The 18,401-nt window shown below is 40.9% G+C and overlaps 1 protein-coding gene across 5 annotated transcripts in view; it reads right to left on the bottom strand.

The window, feature by feature from the left end:
- Positions 1-18,401, bottom strand: part of Schip1 (schwannomin interacting protein 1) — a 761,845-nt gene that overhangs the window by 35,113 nt on the left and 708,331 nt on the right. Inside the window, exon 1 of one of the 5 annotated variants that reach the window (XM_063249263.1) lies at positions 7,604-7,811. The exons of the other annotated variants lie outside the window; for them this stretch is intronic. Within the exon in view, the coding sequence (XP_063105333.1) occupies positions 7,604-7,681 (78 nt within the window). The 5' untranslated portion in view covers positions 7,682-7,811. Of the gene's footprint in view, positions 1-7,603; positions 7,812-18,401 lie in introns of those variants that run through there. 5 annotated transcript variants of the gene reach the window in all.

The following is an 18,401-nucleotide window of genomic DNA, read 5'->3' as shown; positions in this document are numbered from 1 at the left end:
TGGTGTCTCTGAAGCAAGGGTCACCTCCTTTCACATTGCTAATCTGCTTGTAAATTTACAAGTGGAGCGTTTAGTGTTCTCTGCATTTCCACAATTTATTTGCCACACTGTGTTTTTGTGGGACCGACATCCGTGGGTCCTCTAGGGTTCTTTGGAACATACTTTGGGAAACAACATCCTCACATCTAAACCTAAAAGCCATCTGGTGCTCAAAACACTACTGACAGCTGCTTCTTTCTGACTCCTGGGCAGACGATACAGCCACACAGTGGAAGGGCCCAGCTGCACGAAGAGGAGTTTCTTAAACTCTCCTAAGGATGGACGCATGTGGAGAAGCTTGGCTTAGACAATTAGTTCCCCTGCTGAAGAAAATGGCACAGATGTACTGTGGGAGTAAAAGCAGATGTAATACTTAGAGGGGAACAGTCTTGGGTTGGACAGGATTCCACTGTGGGAGAGGGGAGTGGGAGAAAGGGAAATGTCATCTCCCAGTTTCCTGTCTCATCTTTTTCCTAGATTGAGCTTCTTCCTCTTCTCAGCTGCATTTATTTCCTAATTTACCTATTCATCCTGGGGAATTTTAAAATGATTGAATGCACTTCATTTACAATGCTTAGGACTCAATTCTTTTCAGATACTATGTCTAGGACTCCTTTTATTATTGCATTGCTAAGTTGTTACCCAATTCAGTGCTTTTCACACTTAAATGCATATGAATCAGCTGACCATGTTGTCGGGACAGATTCTGACTCGGAGACCAGGCCTGAGAATGCATTTTTAGGAAGCCCAGAAGTTGCCAGGGACAACAGGTGTAGGAGGTCCTCACTAAGACTCAGAAGTCTCACAGGCCTTGACTGCTCCTTCTTCACCTTCTGCACAGACTTTAGAAATCACTTGTTAAAACAACGAAGAAAATACATAGTCCTTCCACACCTGCGGGTTCCATATCTAAAGATTCAACCAATAGAGGGTTGAGAATACTAAGAAAAAACTGCATACACACTGATCATAAAGACAGTTTTCCTTATCATAAAGACTATACCACATAACAACTGCATACACAGTATTCACATTGTATCAAGTACTACAAGTAATCTGGAGATGATTTAAAGTATACTAGAGGATGTGTGTACATTTCTATGCAAATGCTATACTACTTGAAGTAAGAGACTTGAAACTTCACAAGTTTTGATATCTGAAGGTGGGCCTGGAACCAATGCCCTACACATACCACAGGATGACTTTACTTTCCACCAGTGGTGAAATAGAAAACAGTGTGGCATGGAGGAAGAACTTCCTAAGGACTGTGGGCTACATCATCCCAGAAGCTGAGGAATACACTGATTTCCTATACCCCTGAAAGGAACTCAGGATGCTACAGCTGCTAGGACATCAGTTGGCCAAGGGGAGAATTGCACTTGGACACACACACACACACACACACACACGCATGCATGTGTGCCTTCTGTCATACCTTTCTTTAAATCAGTAGTTCTCAAAATTGACTGGGCAAGAAAACTGCCCATGAGGATTATAAAAACATGGATTGCTTTTCTCCATCAGAAGGTCTGAGTTGGGGCTAAGAATGGCCATTTATAACAATTCCCTGCTACTGATTCAAGCGCAGAGCTAGGTCTTCTTTCTCTAGACACATCTGTTTTGTATGACACAGCCAGTCTCTGGAGCCAGGTGGATTTCATTTGTGGCAGTCTGGCCTCGGTCACAGCCTTGCCAGGATGCCTGTTTGGAACCAATTAATGATCCCCTTGCTTCAGTGCAATCTATTGCCTAGTGATACCCAGTATCATCACCATTAGCAGCAGCCACCAGGGAATGAACTAGGGCTCTGGAGCTCCCTTGGGAAAAGTGCTCTTCCGTTAGGGAAATGGTGAGCGCTCCTGTTTCTTTTCTTTGCTTGGAAGACTGCTTTACCGTAACAATTGCAGGCAGCACTCCAGTGTGGAAGAGCTTGAGGCTTTTAATCATCATGAACCACAAGTACAAAACTTATATATTCATTAAATAAATTTTATTAGTTTTCTTTCAAATGAAAAGCCAAAAGAAAACAAATACAAATGGTACTAATTATTTTCTCACTGAGATAAATCAACAAAATCAAAATATAAAAAACAGCATTTCACAAGAAAATAAATTGCATGCTTTTGATTGTCAAGTAAGTACTTACACCAAGCAAGTTACTTCAAGTTCTTGAATCTTATTTTATTCCATTGGAAGTGCTTTTTAATTGTTAGTAAAAATAATATTTAAATGATATAGTATCTTTCCACTGTATCACTAAATGAATATTATGTCTTGATACTCTTTTTTTCGTTTCTGGCATTTTCCATCTTAAATTTATATTAAATATTCCAGAAAGGAAACAATGGGGCACCAAATACAGGCTTCCTAATACACTACTAAATTTTCCAATGTTTGCATCAAAACCAAGTGTGCTTTGGTCCAAATCAATCTGCCTATAAAAGTATCTGATGAGGTGTCAACCTGGGCTACTGGGCAATGTTGAAGCCTTGAGGTGCAACTTGCATGGGACAAGCACTCATGAGACAGTGGGCTATGAATACCTACAGTCCAGCAGGGCCACCCAAGGGGAAGAACTCTTTGGCTTCCCTGTTTAACCTGAGAACTGGGTGCCATTAAAAGTGCTGGGTTGCCAATCCAAAGGATGGGATGTCTGTTTCTATTAGTGTAACTGTGAGTATGGTTTTGCCTATTGGTGACTGCATCCCTTTTCATGCTATACAAGACGATATAAACAGAAGAAGGCAACAAGAAATGCTGCTGTGCAGAATCCCTATCACTGGAACTTTCTCATGGTTAAAGAATGGAGCAAAATTATTTAGCGAACACCTAGGATTAAAGTTCAGGAGCTACTTAGCATGAGAACTGTGGAGAAGATAAAAGAACCCACAGCACAATCCGCACAGATAACTACTGTAATGGAAGTATTTCAATATTAAATCTTAAAAGGATACATTTGAAAACAAACGGCTTTCCTGTCCTAGGAACAGCAAATCCAAAATACAAACCGCCAGGAGCATGCCGAGCTGGGTTCTAGTTCTCAGATGACTGCCTACAGAGACTGCTTTTTAACACAGGACAGTGTTATCTGGCAACTCTATTTTTAACAGGTGCCATTTCAGAAGCCTGCAAGGCCATCACAGTCATTCAGTATCACTGTCAGGAACACAAAGGTCCAAAACACTGCATGGTTATGTAACAGTCAAACCTTAATCAGTTGCCAGGAAGCTGGTGTCCTCAGCTTCCCACCTCAGGCCGGACCTAGGATTTACAAGAACTGGGCACAAACACGTAACTGAAAATGGGCAGGGTAGCACAGAAGCTGGGGGGGGGCAGGCTATTCAAAGTTGAGGAGACCCAAGACAACATTCTGAATCTGACAGTAGTGCAGTAAGTTGTTAACACTATTTGAGCTCTGTTTTCTTTCTCGAAAGAAAGCTATGTATCTTTTAAATGAAATACTATACAGAAAGCAGTTGAGTAGGGCTGTCTGGCACAGGGAAATAATTGATTAAAGGAAGCTGGTGTTGATACTAAAAGGAAGAGCTGGATAAGGTAATGAGAGGGTAGAGAAAAAGAATCAAAAAGAGCCAGAAGCATCTGGAACTTAGGGATTAATAAAGACAGAAGTAAATTAGTAGTTATCAGATGCTAACAGGCAGGGGCATCGAGAGTAACTAATGGGCATCCCGCTTCTTTCTGCAGTGATAAAATGTTCCACAATCTTGTAAATACAATACACTAAAACCCATCAGAGCGTAGACTTTAAAATGAATTTTCTGTATGTAAATTATACTTCATTTTAACAAGTCACATGTGCACAGAAACACCCGGGCAGCCAAAGGTCTGAGGACACCGGTGGGAAGGGTAGACAAAGCAGACCAGAAGCTGAGGAGGGTGGTCCTGGCTTGGAAAGGGGTGCAGGGATGGGCCCTGACATTTAATGGGGAAACCTAGTCACTGAAACAAACAGCTCTGCAGCCAGGCTGGCTAGCTGGGGTGTGCCAAGGGGAAAAGAGAATGGCCAAAACCCTGAGAAGGGGCCAGGAGGCTTCAAGTTTCTAGTATCTAAGGCAGACTGGGCCTATTCCCCATTCGAGGTAAAGGAGATTGCAGACCAGAAAGCAGAAGAGATTCTCTCCAGGTGGTTGAGGTGGGGCTAGGCCCCAGGCTGGGTAACTTAACAGGGTTCTTCAAACTCATTCATCCCTTACAGGCAGGAAGACATGAGGGTTAATGGAGGTCGAGGGCTGCTTTTCCTCCGTAATTGTGTGGGGAGGCCTGAGCGCTTGTCTGGAATGGCAGCTGGCATTCTGTGTTCCTGTTTATTACAGTTTATCTCAAGCAGTCATTTCCATTCACCTTTGAAAAAAACATGAGGCGCAGCTGTGGCTTCACTTTAAATATTGTTCCTTCCAGCCTTTTAATTTTTTCATGGGGTCCTCCCTAATCTTTCACTGTAATTGGATGCATGACACTAGAAACACAGTACCTCTGCAGAACAAAGCCAGGCACGGAGGCTTGCACAGTCCCGGGACCACATGCCTCCCATGTGCAGAAACCTTATTCTGTGCACAGCAGCAGGGAACAGAAGGAAAAGTGGCTTCTCTAAGTTTGCTCTGGGACAAAGCTGGAGCCAATCTTATGCCATGATACCATATAGTATGTTAAATGTTGTTGATTTCCTTTTCTCACTCTTCACTAGTGTTATCTGGATATTCCTTCATCCCGGGATGGCAGAGGCTACCAATTTTTGGAAGTCCACACTAGCTAACTTAGCGATCTTCTAAGCAGTAATGATTCCATGTAGCAGGTTTGTTTTTGTGCCTCCTCATTTGGGCTGTAAGGCCCTGGAGGAAAGCTCAGCCTCCTTTCTGTGGTCCTGGCATCAAGCAGAATGCCAGGAACAAGGGAGGCTCTTGGGAAATGACGATGAAGGCCCTCTGCTGAGGGCCACTTAGGTCCTGCAATCAGCCAGCTGTGTGGCTCTTTACCAAGGACTCAGCCGTTGTTCCTAGCAGGGCAGGGAATGAATGGGCTGAACCAACACAGCGGACGCTGCCAAGGTCACCACTTCTTTCCTAAATACTACAATCTATTTTCTGTTGCGTACAGCTTTACTGCTGTTATTGAATAAACCAGAGGTCCTTAATGAAACTTTTTTTTTAAAACAAGCAAGATCTTCCCCCAAGGAAAAGGAACAGATATATAACCTCTTCCTTCCTCTGCCTCGGTGGAATCTAATTTTAGTCACTGAAGTGACTTTTCCCCCCAGAGGCTGTTTGTCCAACTTTAAGGCAATCCTGCAAAACAATTCCCATAGACATGTAGTATTTATAAATGCCACTAGTTCAGGGAATTCATTGCATCTGAGCAGGGTATACTGATTTTCCAATCACTTTGACTACTGATCTCAAAGTAGGATGAGAAACTTTTAGAACTTTTATTCACAAAAACTTTATCCACTAAACTATCTTCTTGTGTATATGTTTTATACATATACATTTTTATAGTGGTAAGTGCAATTTCTGAATAAATATATATTAGAGGCATAGAATCTAATATATGTTACTGATGGATGCAAGGTCAAAAGGCCTATAGAGTACTTACTATTTGATAGCACTTACTTTAAATTTCTATTTAGCCAACTAAAGAACAAAAATATTAGAGCAAAAAAAAAATTCTTAGGAACGAGTCTAAAAAGGAAAAGTGATTTTTACATTAGATAACTGGTTTTTCTAATCTTTGAATTTTTTTCTTGAAAAAGCTCGTGTTACTCTTTGTAAGTAATTCTTAATGAAATTGCACATCATAGTTTTTTTTTTCTAAGCATAATGAAACTTTCATGGTAACCAAGATACTTGCTGTGTACACATTTGAACACACTTGCCTGACACAGCTGAAAAGATGAAATGACTACAGAACAAGTGTCCAACACATCTCTGAGCATTCCATGAACCCAGAAATTTCATCTATGGGCTTTGTACTAACCTAACAGATCTCTTTCTCCTGACGCACACATGGCATTGTACCATCTCTGTTAGGTAGGGGCCACAGGATGCTAATTCTGCTTTGTGGCTGTGGATGTTTTAAAGCTACCCGAGCCCTTACATGTGTGTAGCTTTAGTCATTTCAGTCTCACTTGTTGGCACATCATTATTTACTTGTTCCTGGCATCTGGGCTCTCTCCCTATTTCTAAGTAGGGTAAAACTACAGTGGTCATGACTTTATTACTGATGTATTAACAATGGTAAAATCTTTTATTTTTTCCTCTGAGTGAAGTGACCTACACTTTTCTATCTGAAAAATGGATTGACAAAGAAAACTGTGACCAGTTCTTTGGCATTGAAAATAGAGGAAGTCTGAACCGTATGCCTGCCTTACAAGGTTGGATAAGTGATCTGACTGACGGCAGTGTCATAAATGTCTTTTACATATTGGCTTCCGGTGGAGGGGTAAAGGGGACAGCTGAGAAATATCAGGGTTTCAAGACTCTACAGATTTATCACCCTGGGCACTCATTCCCTTGTTGGGTATCACAAGAGATGAAAAGGTACAGGGTAACATTGCAGGTCCCTGAAGCCTCTTTTACATATTTAGGTTTCACTTTCTGGAGAAAGTGTGCAAACCACTTTAAGAATGAAACATACTTAAAAGATACACAATTGTCTATGTAAGATACAAATTGTCACATTGTACATTAGTATTCTCAAGGAGAAACTTTAAAGAAGCATTTCTCTATATCTCATTCTGGGAAAAATAAAGCTAATGACATATATGATCCAATTTAAAAACAATGAGCCTTAAGATTTACTGTTCTATTAGACTACATTAATTGATATTTGGCTCAGAGGGCAAAGAAATCTCAGTTCCACTCTTTGAAGGGAAGACCCTTCTTCCTTACAGTATGCTGTGCTGTGAACCACAGTTGACTTCTGGCAAGTAATAAGAGAGGAAAGACATAGTGGTATTTAGCCTTCTGTGGACAGACAAGCATATACTTGTAGTATGATTTCATGACCTCACCCATATAACTAAAGCTATTTTTAGTTGGGGCTGTTACTAGACAATTACCATATAAGACATTTCCAAAACATAAAAACCAACTTTCAAAAGAAAAAAGAAGCAGAGAACAGATACTGTATCCATTTTTAAAAAGCCAAAACTTTTCTTTCTGAAGTTGTACATTTTTCATTGTTAAAAATGTCCACAATAGATAGGTTAACCATCCCAGTACTAATTCCAGATGAACTGTTAATACATGTAGATAATTTTTAAAAAATATTCCTTTGTATGAGGTTTGCCTAGGAATGAAATGTATAATACAATTTTCAACTGCAGAATAACAATGTGTATACTTCTGTTACTGCTATAATATTAATGCATATAAGCTACGGAAAGAACATTCCTAACTTAATGCATTTAATTTTTGTGTTTAGTTTTTCTGCCTACATTATGGCGATGGCCACTCAGTGTGGAATTTGGCCATTCCTCAAGGGTGAGCTTTCTCCCAGTTAGAAAAATGGTCCAATTGTTTATAAATAAGACTTCTGCCCTCCTTACCTTTTTATAATTCCCCTCCATATCCACTAGGGATTCTTGAGTGATGATGTCATCCATGCCAGCACTGACCAAATTCATCCTTTAACTTTTCAGAATTTCACTTAAGAAATAATCTCCCAGGAATTCTGACAGACGGCAGTGCCAACTGCCCAGTGCCTGGTTACTGCTCATGCTGACGGAGAGCCAGCTGAGCGTCTGTGCCTGGCTGTAGGTGTCCTTGCCCCCTCTGTCCCAGAGATACCGCCCCACGTGGCAGCCCTGGCTGGTTCCCCGTTCTGGTCCTGGGCAGCTGTTTTTTCTGAGGCTTACTCTGCTCTTGACATTCCACTTGTTTAGAGCCCAGTCTTCCCACCATCTGCTGCCACCTTCCCTCAGTGATCCTAGCCGGATTCCTCTCTGCAGCACCTTTCCTGTTCCCAGTAAAAGGGAGAAGAACTCCACAGGCTGACGAGTCTCCAGTTCAGGGCTGCATGTGAGCTGGCGCTCTGTGAGGAAAACTAGCAATCTTCTTCCAAACCGGGCAGTATAAAAACAGCAGCAATCGCAGCCTTGCATACTTTGTGAGTAAGTTTCCCACAACAAAAGAAAACAGTAAAACAGATTGCAAATAAAATTTCCCACAACTGATACTTTGTTAAAAGCATGTGTCAAAGTTTTATCTGCTCGCAGTAGAACAGGGAATAGGACTGAAGTTGCTTTCCAGCTCACAGGCAGACCCCCTGCTCCGGGAGCACGGCTTTGTTCTATTAATACAGGCAAGAGAAAAAGATCTGTCAACTTTTCTTTAAAATTCAGCCACTGGCGGGCTTTTTGACAAAAGCGAAAGTTCTTTTCTGTTGCTCTCTTTACCCTTTTCCCATGGCTTCTGGTTTTGTTTACGAGCTTTACAGACAGTGGGGAAAAAGGCCCACAGCTGGAGGATGTTTTGGTGCAAGAGGTAAACAGAAGTGTGTGTGTGTGTGTGTGTGTGTGTGTGTGTGTGCGCACACACTCATCATTATCAAATTACTACTGCCATAAACCAAAAAGAAAAATAAAACTTTATTCAACACACACATAGTTTTCAGGAGAGATGGGTCAGAGACAATTCAAAGGCCAAGCCTCCATTTAGAAACATCATCTAACCATGGTGGTGTGCTCACATAGCAGCAAATATACTAGTTATTCTTTTCAACAGACTTTTGAGCAACTGCAACATCATTAGTAGCCTATGCCTATCAATAAATGAATAGATAAAGTGAGGTATTTATCTATCTATGCATGAAATGGAGTACTACTCAGTCACAAAGAAGGATAAATTTGAGTCATTTGTAGGAAAATGGAGGCACTTGATTGAGATGATAATATTAGCTAACTGAAATAAATCAGACACAGAAAGTTAAATATTGGAGCTCCAGTGATGTAATCCGTTAGCGTGTGGTACTTATGCAGAAAGTTAAATACTGCATGGTTTCTCTTATATGAGACACCCAAAGTATAAATCGTTTAAAAATAAAAATAGATTATAGGAAGATAGATTATAGGGGAGTAAACCTTTTATACACAGGAAGAAAATTAGAGATAGAGAAAGGAGAAGAGGGGAAAAGAGAAGTAAAAAGGATTAAGATGTGATATGTACAGGTACCAATTCCCTATAACAAATGTATTCGTCACATGTGACAAATGTATAATACTAATAAAATAAATAAAACTAAACAAAACAAATGCACAAACAAACAGAGTTTTAAAAGCAAAACTGCCCCTCACAATAAGCCCTGGCACCTAGCCCTCCACAAACACGCTCTCATCTTCAGTTTCTGTCCATAAATTTATTTTTAAAAATTCAATCTATAAAAGATGTTTTAAACGTGTCTCAATGTAGTTTCTATTTCTATAAAGCAAGTCCTTTGCTTTGCACCCTCAGTCGAAAGCTATTCCCTGCACTTACTCTCTCCTCCCCTCGCATCCCTCACTTGAGGGATGAGTCGCGTATCTGTCACCCATCACAGTGACAAGCTGTATCGCACAGCCACACTTGCAGTTGTGCAGAGCTTCTCTCTCGTAGAGATCTCCCCGTCTTACTCGCCTCCAGATCCTAGAACTCAGTCTAGACAGCAGTCAAGACGTCTGGATTTACTCCGGATGTCACATGCAGAATGTGTCCCACAGAGCTTCCCAGGGCTGCGGGGCAATGCTGGCCACTGAGCACAGATCCACGGCAGGTGCTTACAGTGCAGAAGGATGCACTAAGGCTACAGCTTTGGGACTACAATGAAGGCTCCATTTTGAAGATGTCTTAAACCCTGCCAATGGAGATCAATGAAAATGACGGAAGTGTGTATCTTCTTACATGACAGACAACACAACCACAGTATCCACTCTTTATTAAGGAATTGCTGTGTGCATCTGCAAAGGGCTTGGGCTGTGAACCTTGTTTGGGGAGTATCCCCATAAGGTCATCCCTTTTAGAGACCAGTCTGCATGCTCTTGCACCCATGCTTGTGAGGAGATATGCTGTTGCTTGTTCCTACTTAGGACCTGCTAGGGAATCACTTCTCAGAAAGGGACTAGGAGACTTTAATACCCTCAGTAACTCTATGGAGTAGATATTTAACAGCTGTGTTTCATAGCTGACTGAAAGAGCTTAGTGGCATTAGGTGCCAAGGTATGACTGTCAATAAATGGTGAGGCCAGAATTGGACCCTAGATCTTTGCCTCTGCAGCCCACAAGGCAAATGAGTGTGATAAGTGGCCCCTCCCCCACTGGCTGCCTCAGAAAGAAACAATTGCACACAATAAGGTGAGTTTTTTTTAAAATTAGAGCGAGATACAGAGAAATCCAGCAGCGTCCCATAAAACAGTACCACACAATGGAATGCTTTATAAACCGTACATCTGGAACACCAGCACGTACTGCCACACACCTCCTGTGAGGATGCCTCAAGAAATGAAAGCAAAGCTGTGGCACTCTTGACCTAGCACGTTGTACAGTGCATTTCCCTTGCTACTTACCATGGTGCTTTTAGCATCATTATGGCTTCTTTCCAGCAGTCATTATGGTTTCCAGATTCTTTCTAAGAGGATAGGGATTTGTATTTATTCATCTTATTTACCCCACAGCATCTAGGACACTGCCTTGCACACAGTGGACAATGACGAGCTGTTGAATGAGTTTGCGAACAGAGGAGAAATAAATGTGCTGCTTAAAATGTTCCCTCTGACTGCTGTCCACAACGAGAAACGGTACTAGTTAACATCAGTACTTCTCAAGCCAAATCTTGTGGTCCCCACCTATGTTCCCAAGGTCAGAGGAGTATTCTCTCCTGGAAGAAGAGGGGCTACCTTCATCTGTTTTTCCAGGCCTCAGGCCAGCTTCTTAAGGAGCTGTGAGAACTGAAGCCCCAGGAGACCCCTGCAGTTCAGAGCCTGAGAAGCCCTGAGGATGTGAAAAATAGCTCTTCCACAGTAGTAGCAAAGCTGCAGGCTGCTGTACTGATTCACAGACTCATTTCACTACAGTTTAGGTTCACAGACACCCATTTCAGTCTCTTACCTGGTTAGCACCCTAGTTCACTTAGCAACCTACAGCCAATAGCTGTCATGAATGAAATTAACAAAAAGACTGTAAGATTCAGTATGATACATAAGGCTACAAGCCTAAATTCTAACATCTTTTTATCTCAGTGTTAATTGGGTTGTCTTAGGTACAGCATTAAAATGAGAAAAACAGAACTTTTATTCTTAATTGCATAAATGTATATATACAATGTAAGTATATATATATATGTGCATTAATTATAAGTTAACTATGCCCATACATAAATACGTCTGCAAAGGTACATTAATAATATTATCTTCTGGAGAAAGGCACCTCAAGTCCAAGATGGGAATTTCCCAACCAAGCAATTGCTGTAACAATTAGTACTAAGAAAACACTAAAGGACCACCCCATTCCTCAGCCTGTCAGTCCCTTTTTCAGAAGTGATTCCCTAGCAATTACTAAATAGGGACAAACAACACCACATCTCCTCCTAAAGCATGGGTGCAAGAGCATGCAGGCTGGTTTCTAAAAGAGATGATGTTATGGGGACCCTCCCCAAACAAGGTTCACAACCCAAGCCCTTTGCAGATGGAGATGTAATGTTGCTGTCAGGATGGCTTCTGTCACCTTAAAATATCTGGCACAGTACTTGCCTATCACATGTGATGGGACTAATCTTTGATCTCTCTAGATTTTTTTTTTTTTTTACTCAAAAGTGTAAATGCTAGTAAATGCTATTACTCAGAGCATTAGCAAAACCTTGGGGCTTTCTAGAAAAATAAACTCTCAGGACTCACTCTAGATCTTCCAAATCAGAAAATGAATTTTTTAAAAGAGAGCTGTAGGATTTTAAAATGTACTTTATTAGCAACACTGCTCCAGAACCTTAAAAATTTCCATGAAAAGCTACTATCTATTTATTCCAGACTACATTTCTAAGGAGAGTTGCAAGAATTTGTTTTCAAATGTTTAGATCAACACTGTGATTCATTTTACTTCCAAGAGGTCTACGTGAATAAAAGAATGGAAGAAACATAAAACAGATACCACCTTGCAGACATGAGCTACATGTAGTATGTGGTGGTTTTGTGGCAGCTATGCAAACAAGGGATAAGAGCCACTATTGTCCTCCAGCTGCTGCTGCCCTCTCAGAAATAAACTATCCAGGCAGAAGATGGGCCCAGAAGCTAATGCTCTTCCTTAGAAATGTGCTCACAGCCACTTAGAATCCCTGAGGTGAAAAGGCTTCTTCCAACTCTTTTGCCCTGAGATTCAAGGACTGGAAATGAGGGCTTCAGTTTCCTGCAAAGCCATGCTCTGAATTGCAAAGCACATTGCTCATGTGAGCTAATGCTTTTAAATGATCATTATCGGTGACTGGTAGAAATGATTGACTCTGAGTACACGGACCACATGACTGGGAAATTACTTATGCACTGTCAAAAGACTTTCCTATTCATAGGTGAAAACTCTTGCTTCCTCCAGATTAACTCTTCAGTCTCCCATTCTTCTTCAGCCTTAGAGTCCTTATTCTAGATGCTTGATTTATAATTTCTTTTCAAATCATTTCTTATGTACAATTCATCTAAATTTGGTTTACCTTTCAATTAAAGTATCCTGATACTTAGAAAAGTAACTAAAAATTGCAGGCGATTTTTAAAAGAACTTTTCAGTGTAGGTTAAAACATGAAAATAATGACATTTAAAAGCTCAGAGGAGGGGAGGTCACAATGTGAAAAGCAGCCAGTGCCAAATGTTTTCCAACATTAAAGAGACTGAGGGTATAGTTGAAATCTTTCTGCCCAACAAGAAACCTGAGTATAAGAAATCCCTCTGTAGTCACTTTGACGACCATGGTGCAGCTTCTGGGTGGGACCATATTAATGCCCTCATTGTGTTTCTCTGTATGTTCTTTTCCCAGAATGTTCTCCCACACTGATTGTCACCAGGCTGCTGTGACAGGAATTTTATTTTGAATTCAAGCAGTTTTGTCAAATTACTTTCTATCTCAGGGAGTAGTGATTTCTGATGCTTCTATATAGTGTGCAGGAAAATACTACATATACTAAGATTTCAAATTTTCCTTTGGTATAGAAAATATAAATAAGTAATGGGATATAACTCTATTAGTGCTTCTCTCCATAAAACTGGGATTAGAACTCCAAGATTCTCTCTCTCTCTCTCTCTCTCTCTCTCTCCTTCCCTCCCTCGTTCCCTCTCTCTTTGTCTGGGAGGGGTCTCCATTCTCCCAAAAGTTTCCTTGATGTAGTGATATGTATCATAGAAATGCCCCCATTACCACCATCCTTTTCAAGAGAAAGTACTAGTGGGCACATGGTTTAACTTTTAAAAATTATCTTAAGTATGAATCATAAAGTTTGAGCCAGATGGTGGCCCTTTGAACAGGGATGATGTGCTGGTATAAAATGTCTATTTCAGAACACGCTCATAATGAAACACTGCTGAGGTTTTTTTTATTGTTATTATTGTTTGTTCTTCTATTTGGGCACGTGTCACTGTGCTTCTTTTGTGGGAAAACATAAATTAAGCATTTAGGGGTCAGGGATTTAACTCAGCGGCATAAACACCTGTCTGGCAAGAGCGAGGCTGTGAGTTCAATCGCTGGTACCAAAAAAAAAAAAAAAAAGCTTTTAGATATTTTGGATAAAAACGAATATACATGATTTATACCCAGGATTATTTTCTTAATTTTCAAGGTTACCACCTCCTCAGAAAAACAATTATATCAACAAGACAGGTCCCATCTATACTTTAACCAAGAAAGACAATGAAGACAAAGTTCATTTCAAAATTCATCACTATTAACGAAAAAAATATTTTTCTAATCAAAAACATCTACAGAAAAGTACAGGAAATGACTGTTGAATTTATATTTAAACTACTGTGCTAAGATGCTTCTGAGAGTCTCTTTTCATTCTGATATATTTTTTCCCTGCTGCGGATGAAACCAGGCTTACACTGCATAGAATCTCAAATGAACTCAAATTTGATACCTTGCTTTCTCATTCACAGGAAGAAGTGACGGGAATGAGCTCTCACTTGGCCTCGTGTCAACAGGGATAGAATACATTTCTTTTCCTTTGTTAACCATTAAATGACCCACTAGAATTTGGGCATGAAAGGCTGTTTACTACTTTCTCCAGCAAGAATTTTAGGGCATCTTGATGTACTACTTAAACTGATACACTCTCTAGTTTCATCATACCACAATAGGACGTATTTTATTTAATTGACCCTTCAACTGGGCCAAGACCAAACTTTGTCCCAGAAAAATTCACTGTTCCACAAAGCACTAAAATTATCCCTTGATAGGGCAAAAGGATGCAGTAAAACCTTGTAAATGTAAATACGACAAGAAAGGCAGCTTGTGGCTTGGTATATACCTCAATAGTCACTGATTTTTGAAAAGTTCTTGGGAATAAACCATGGGACATGGAGGTGTTTTCTAAATGTCCTATCTCTGGGATGTGCATGCATCTCTGTTATGCATTTTGTACCTTGTGCAGTGTTTCCCGTTCTGGCGCATGGAATGTTTCAAATGCTGGCAACTGAGGCTTAGAAGCCATGGAGCTGTACTCTGGGGTTAGTTGTACTCACTCCGTGCTGCACACATAGATCTGAGGTTCTCACTGGGACTAAGAACAGCACTAGCTGCAGGAAATGCAATCCAACCCAACAAACATGTATTGAACACATACTCCATGTATAAGGCCTTGTCTCCAAGAAGCCCTGTCTAACAGGAGAGACATACCTATATGTGAACAGCATAAAGGAATTCTAATAGCAGGGAAACAATATGCATTGAGAAGATGGAATTTTGACGGGGAGCTAAGAGGCAAAGGTTTCTCCCAGAATGTGGCCGTCTTAGATACTTTTCTTTTGTTGCTGAGACAAAATACTCAACACCCAAAGTAAAGAAGGAAAAGTTTATTCAGTTCACAGTTTGTCGAAGTTTCAGTGCATAATTGGCTGGCTCTAAAGGAGGGGACCATGGCACACTGGCATCACTGAGGAGAAACAGCTCAAGGCAGGCAGAAAGTCACAAAGCAAGCAGGAGGGGAGACAAGTCTCTCTCTGCCCCTTATACTATATCCACACGAGACTGGGTGCATTCAGTGTGGTATGGCCATAGACCATATTATATCCAGGCTACTGCGATTAGGGTGGTGTCAAGTCAATCAGTGAACTGATTTAGTAATCACCCACCCTTGATCCTAGCATTCTGCAGCATGAATCAGTCACACACTCTAGATTTAGCCACATCTGAAAAAGCCCCACCTATGATTGCATGAGGGAATATCTAGACACAAGTCATCACAATGACATTTGAATCTTGAAAGCTGCCTTAGCCTGCAATAGGTGGAAGCAGGTGGTGTGTGGGTGGGAGGCATCCTAGTTGGAGTTCTCACAGCAAAGAAAAAAACTGATGGGAACAGGGGAGCAGAAGTGTAGGTGTGGAAGAAGGAATGATTTGTCCAGGGTTCAGATCTTGCTTAGGCCTTGACTATTATACCACGTGTCTGGGGTCTGTCCCAAGGAATATAAGGAAGCATTAAAGATTTCAGACCATTCTTCTTTTGATCAGCTGTATGTACACCGAAGGGACTCCCTACATTCCCGAGGAAGAGAAAAGATAAGAGTTATTCACACACCATTTTGCTTTTTCTCTTTTAAGTCTCTATTCCCACAGTAGCTAAGAATGTGAGAGTGTGATCAATATCTGAGGCAGTCATTTAAGCAATGGCAAGACAGGGATAAAAGCGTGCATTGTTTTTATATACGCATGTATCCCAAAACAAAACTGCAGGAGAAGGGAGAAAAAAATCTTTAGGAGTTTTTTAAAGCAAAACAGGCCCTTTGACCTAAACTTGCGTTTACAAGTTAACAATATTTCTAAGCTGTCTATCAGAGAGCATTTAGAGGAATGTGGCCTTTTGAAGGCTGCCAGGCCTGAAGCTGTGGGCAAGGTTCTTTCCTGAAGACATTGGCTTCTTCCCAAGAGTGGAAAATGGAGGTTGATAGCTCTCTCTCTCTTAACAGGGCTATGACCAAAAATGACAGCACATGCCTCTGTAAGCTCTTTGCTAATCTAACTCCTGTAAGGGAGAAAAGCACATGAAGATTATGACAGTGTGAGAAACTCTGAAGACAAACAAAATCACCCCCAAAAATTCCTGCACGGGAATTCCTCTCTGTTCACCCCCCCCTGAACTAACTGTTCAATGCACAATGCATCCAAACACTTGCTCAAACAAGGCCATTCAAGCTCTTGGAGCAGCAGAACTCTTTTTTTCAACACAATCATCTATTTGTAAAAGCAATATACAAGAATCAATTGTATTTCTACATATTAGCCAGACACAGCTCTGAAATGAAATGATGTACTACTGAAAGATTCTGCCTGAGCCCCTGATGTGCTCAGAAGAAACGGTGAGAGGAAGCAGATAACTGTTGATTCGTGATAACTGGCTTGTTTATGCAGAAAGATGGCCCCTGGCAGTGGACCTGCCAACTCTCATGCCAGGATGTTAACTTGAAAAACCCCTACTTCACAGATAGGAAAATTAGCCGAAACATGGGCATAACCTGCTTCCTTCATGGAAACAGCGCAGATTAAGGAGGAGGGACAGAAGTAGAACTGAAAGCCTTCAGAAGTCACCATGGCACTGCATGTTTACAATGCCTTTTTTCTTGATCAGTTTCATATACAATAGGCATTTCCATCCACGGGGAGAGCAGAGTGAACAGAGATAAGAATCCCTGCCTTCATGAAGCATGGAACAAGAAAGGCAGAAAAGAGACATACAGTTAAGTAAAATATATACTATGATAGATGGTGATAAATGCTAACAATAAAGATCAGTTAGGAGCCAGGTGTGGTGGTGCATGCTTGGAATCCCAGCTACTCAGGAGGCTGAGGAAGGAGGATCAGAATTTTGCAGCCAGCCTGGGGAACTTAGGAAGACCCTTTCTAAAACAAAAAATAAATCAAAAGTGCTGGGGACATACCTCAGTGGTAGAGTAGTCAAATGTGAGTTTCAGATAAACTGTAAACAACTTTTTAGCAGAAATATATCCAAACACAGGGATATTCATTAAGTCTGGTATCTTACATGGACAGGGTTGGAGGAGCCATGACAGGCAGAAGGAACAGTAAGGGCAGGCCCTCCTACTCATGTAGCTTGCTCAATACAGCAAGCTTGCAAATAGTAGAGCTAGCAGAAAAGTTTGGAAGGAAACAGGGATGAATTGATATGAAATGCCCAGGACTTATAAAGGCCTGAATTTGTGCTATGAGCAGCAGATAAAGTTCTGAGATGTAGGCCATGGTCTGGCTTAGGTTTTAAAAGCTCTTCTGGGTGGACTTGTTGGCACAGGCCTGTAATTCCAGCACTCTTAGAGAGTGAAGCAAGATGACTGCAAGTTTGAGCCCAGCCTTGGCAATTTAATGATTTAGTATGATGTTATCTCAAAACCAAAAACTTAAAATGGCTGAGGATGCAGCTCAGTGTAAAAGCCCTAGTTTGGTTCCCAATGATGGGGAAAAAAAACATGACTTAATGGAGACCATGCTAAGAGTAGACTATGGAATGGAGCTGGAGGCCAAAGCAGGCTCGGTAGACCAGGTAGAAAGACATTTCTACTACACTGACAGTGATGGTAGTTGTAATAGTAAATAGTATTTATCTCTATACTATATTGACAAAAATGTGCATTTAAATTTTATTTGCCGGGGTTAGGAGGATGCTTCTTTTTTTTTTGTCTTTTTTCATTTTTATCGGTACGGGGGATCGAACTCACAACCGCCTGCTTGCAAGGCAGGTGCTTATGCCGCTGAGCTAAATCCCCAGCCCCTAGGAGGATGCTTCTAAGGCCCTATTCATGGTCTCCCCATGAAAGATTTCTCTGAAATCCTAGTATGTATATTTTATAGGGGGAAAAGAATCAGTCCTCTAAATAAACTCAACTCACTAAAAATGCTAATCTAAAGAATTTGCCTTAACTACTGCATTATTATTCTTTAAAAAAAAAAAAAAAAGCCCTTTTCAAAAGTGGGGCAGTTTCTAGAAAATATTATCAAACTGTCCATATCACCAGTGACTGAGACAGTATCAAACTAAGGGTTTAGGGAAATCACTTTTCCTGAATCCAATCACATGTGCTGCCAGCTGGGTTCTAAAACTAAGATTTCTAAGTAGGATTAAAATTGGCTTCAAGGTTAATGTTTCTGCTTTGCTGAGCTAGGGATAAAGGAGA

This window comes from Cavia porcellus, unplaced genomic scaffold (genome assembly GCF_034190915.1).
Source record: "Cavia porcellus strain 051 isolate PalLab524CR breed Dunkin Hartley unplaced genomic scaffold, mCavPor4.1 scaffold_5, whole genome shotgun sequence".
Classification (NCBI taxonomy): domain Eukaryota; kingdom Metazoa; phylum Chordata; class Mammalia; order Rodentia; family Caviidae; genus Cavia; species Cavia porcellus.
Note: the sequence above shows the minus strand (reverse complement) of the source record. Positions and strands in the feature narration are given on the sequence as shown.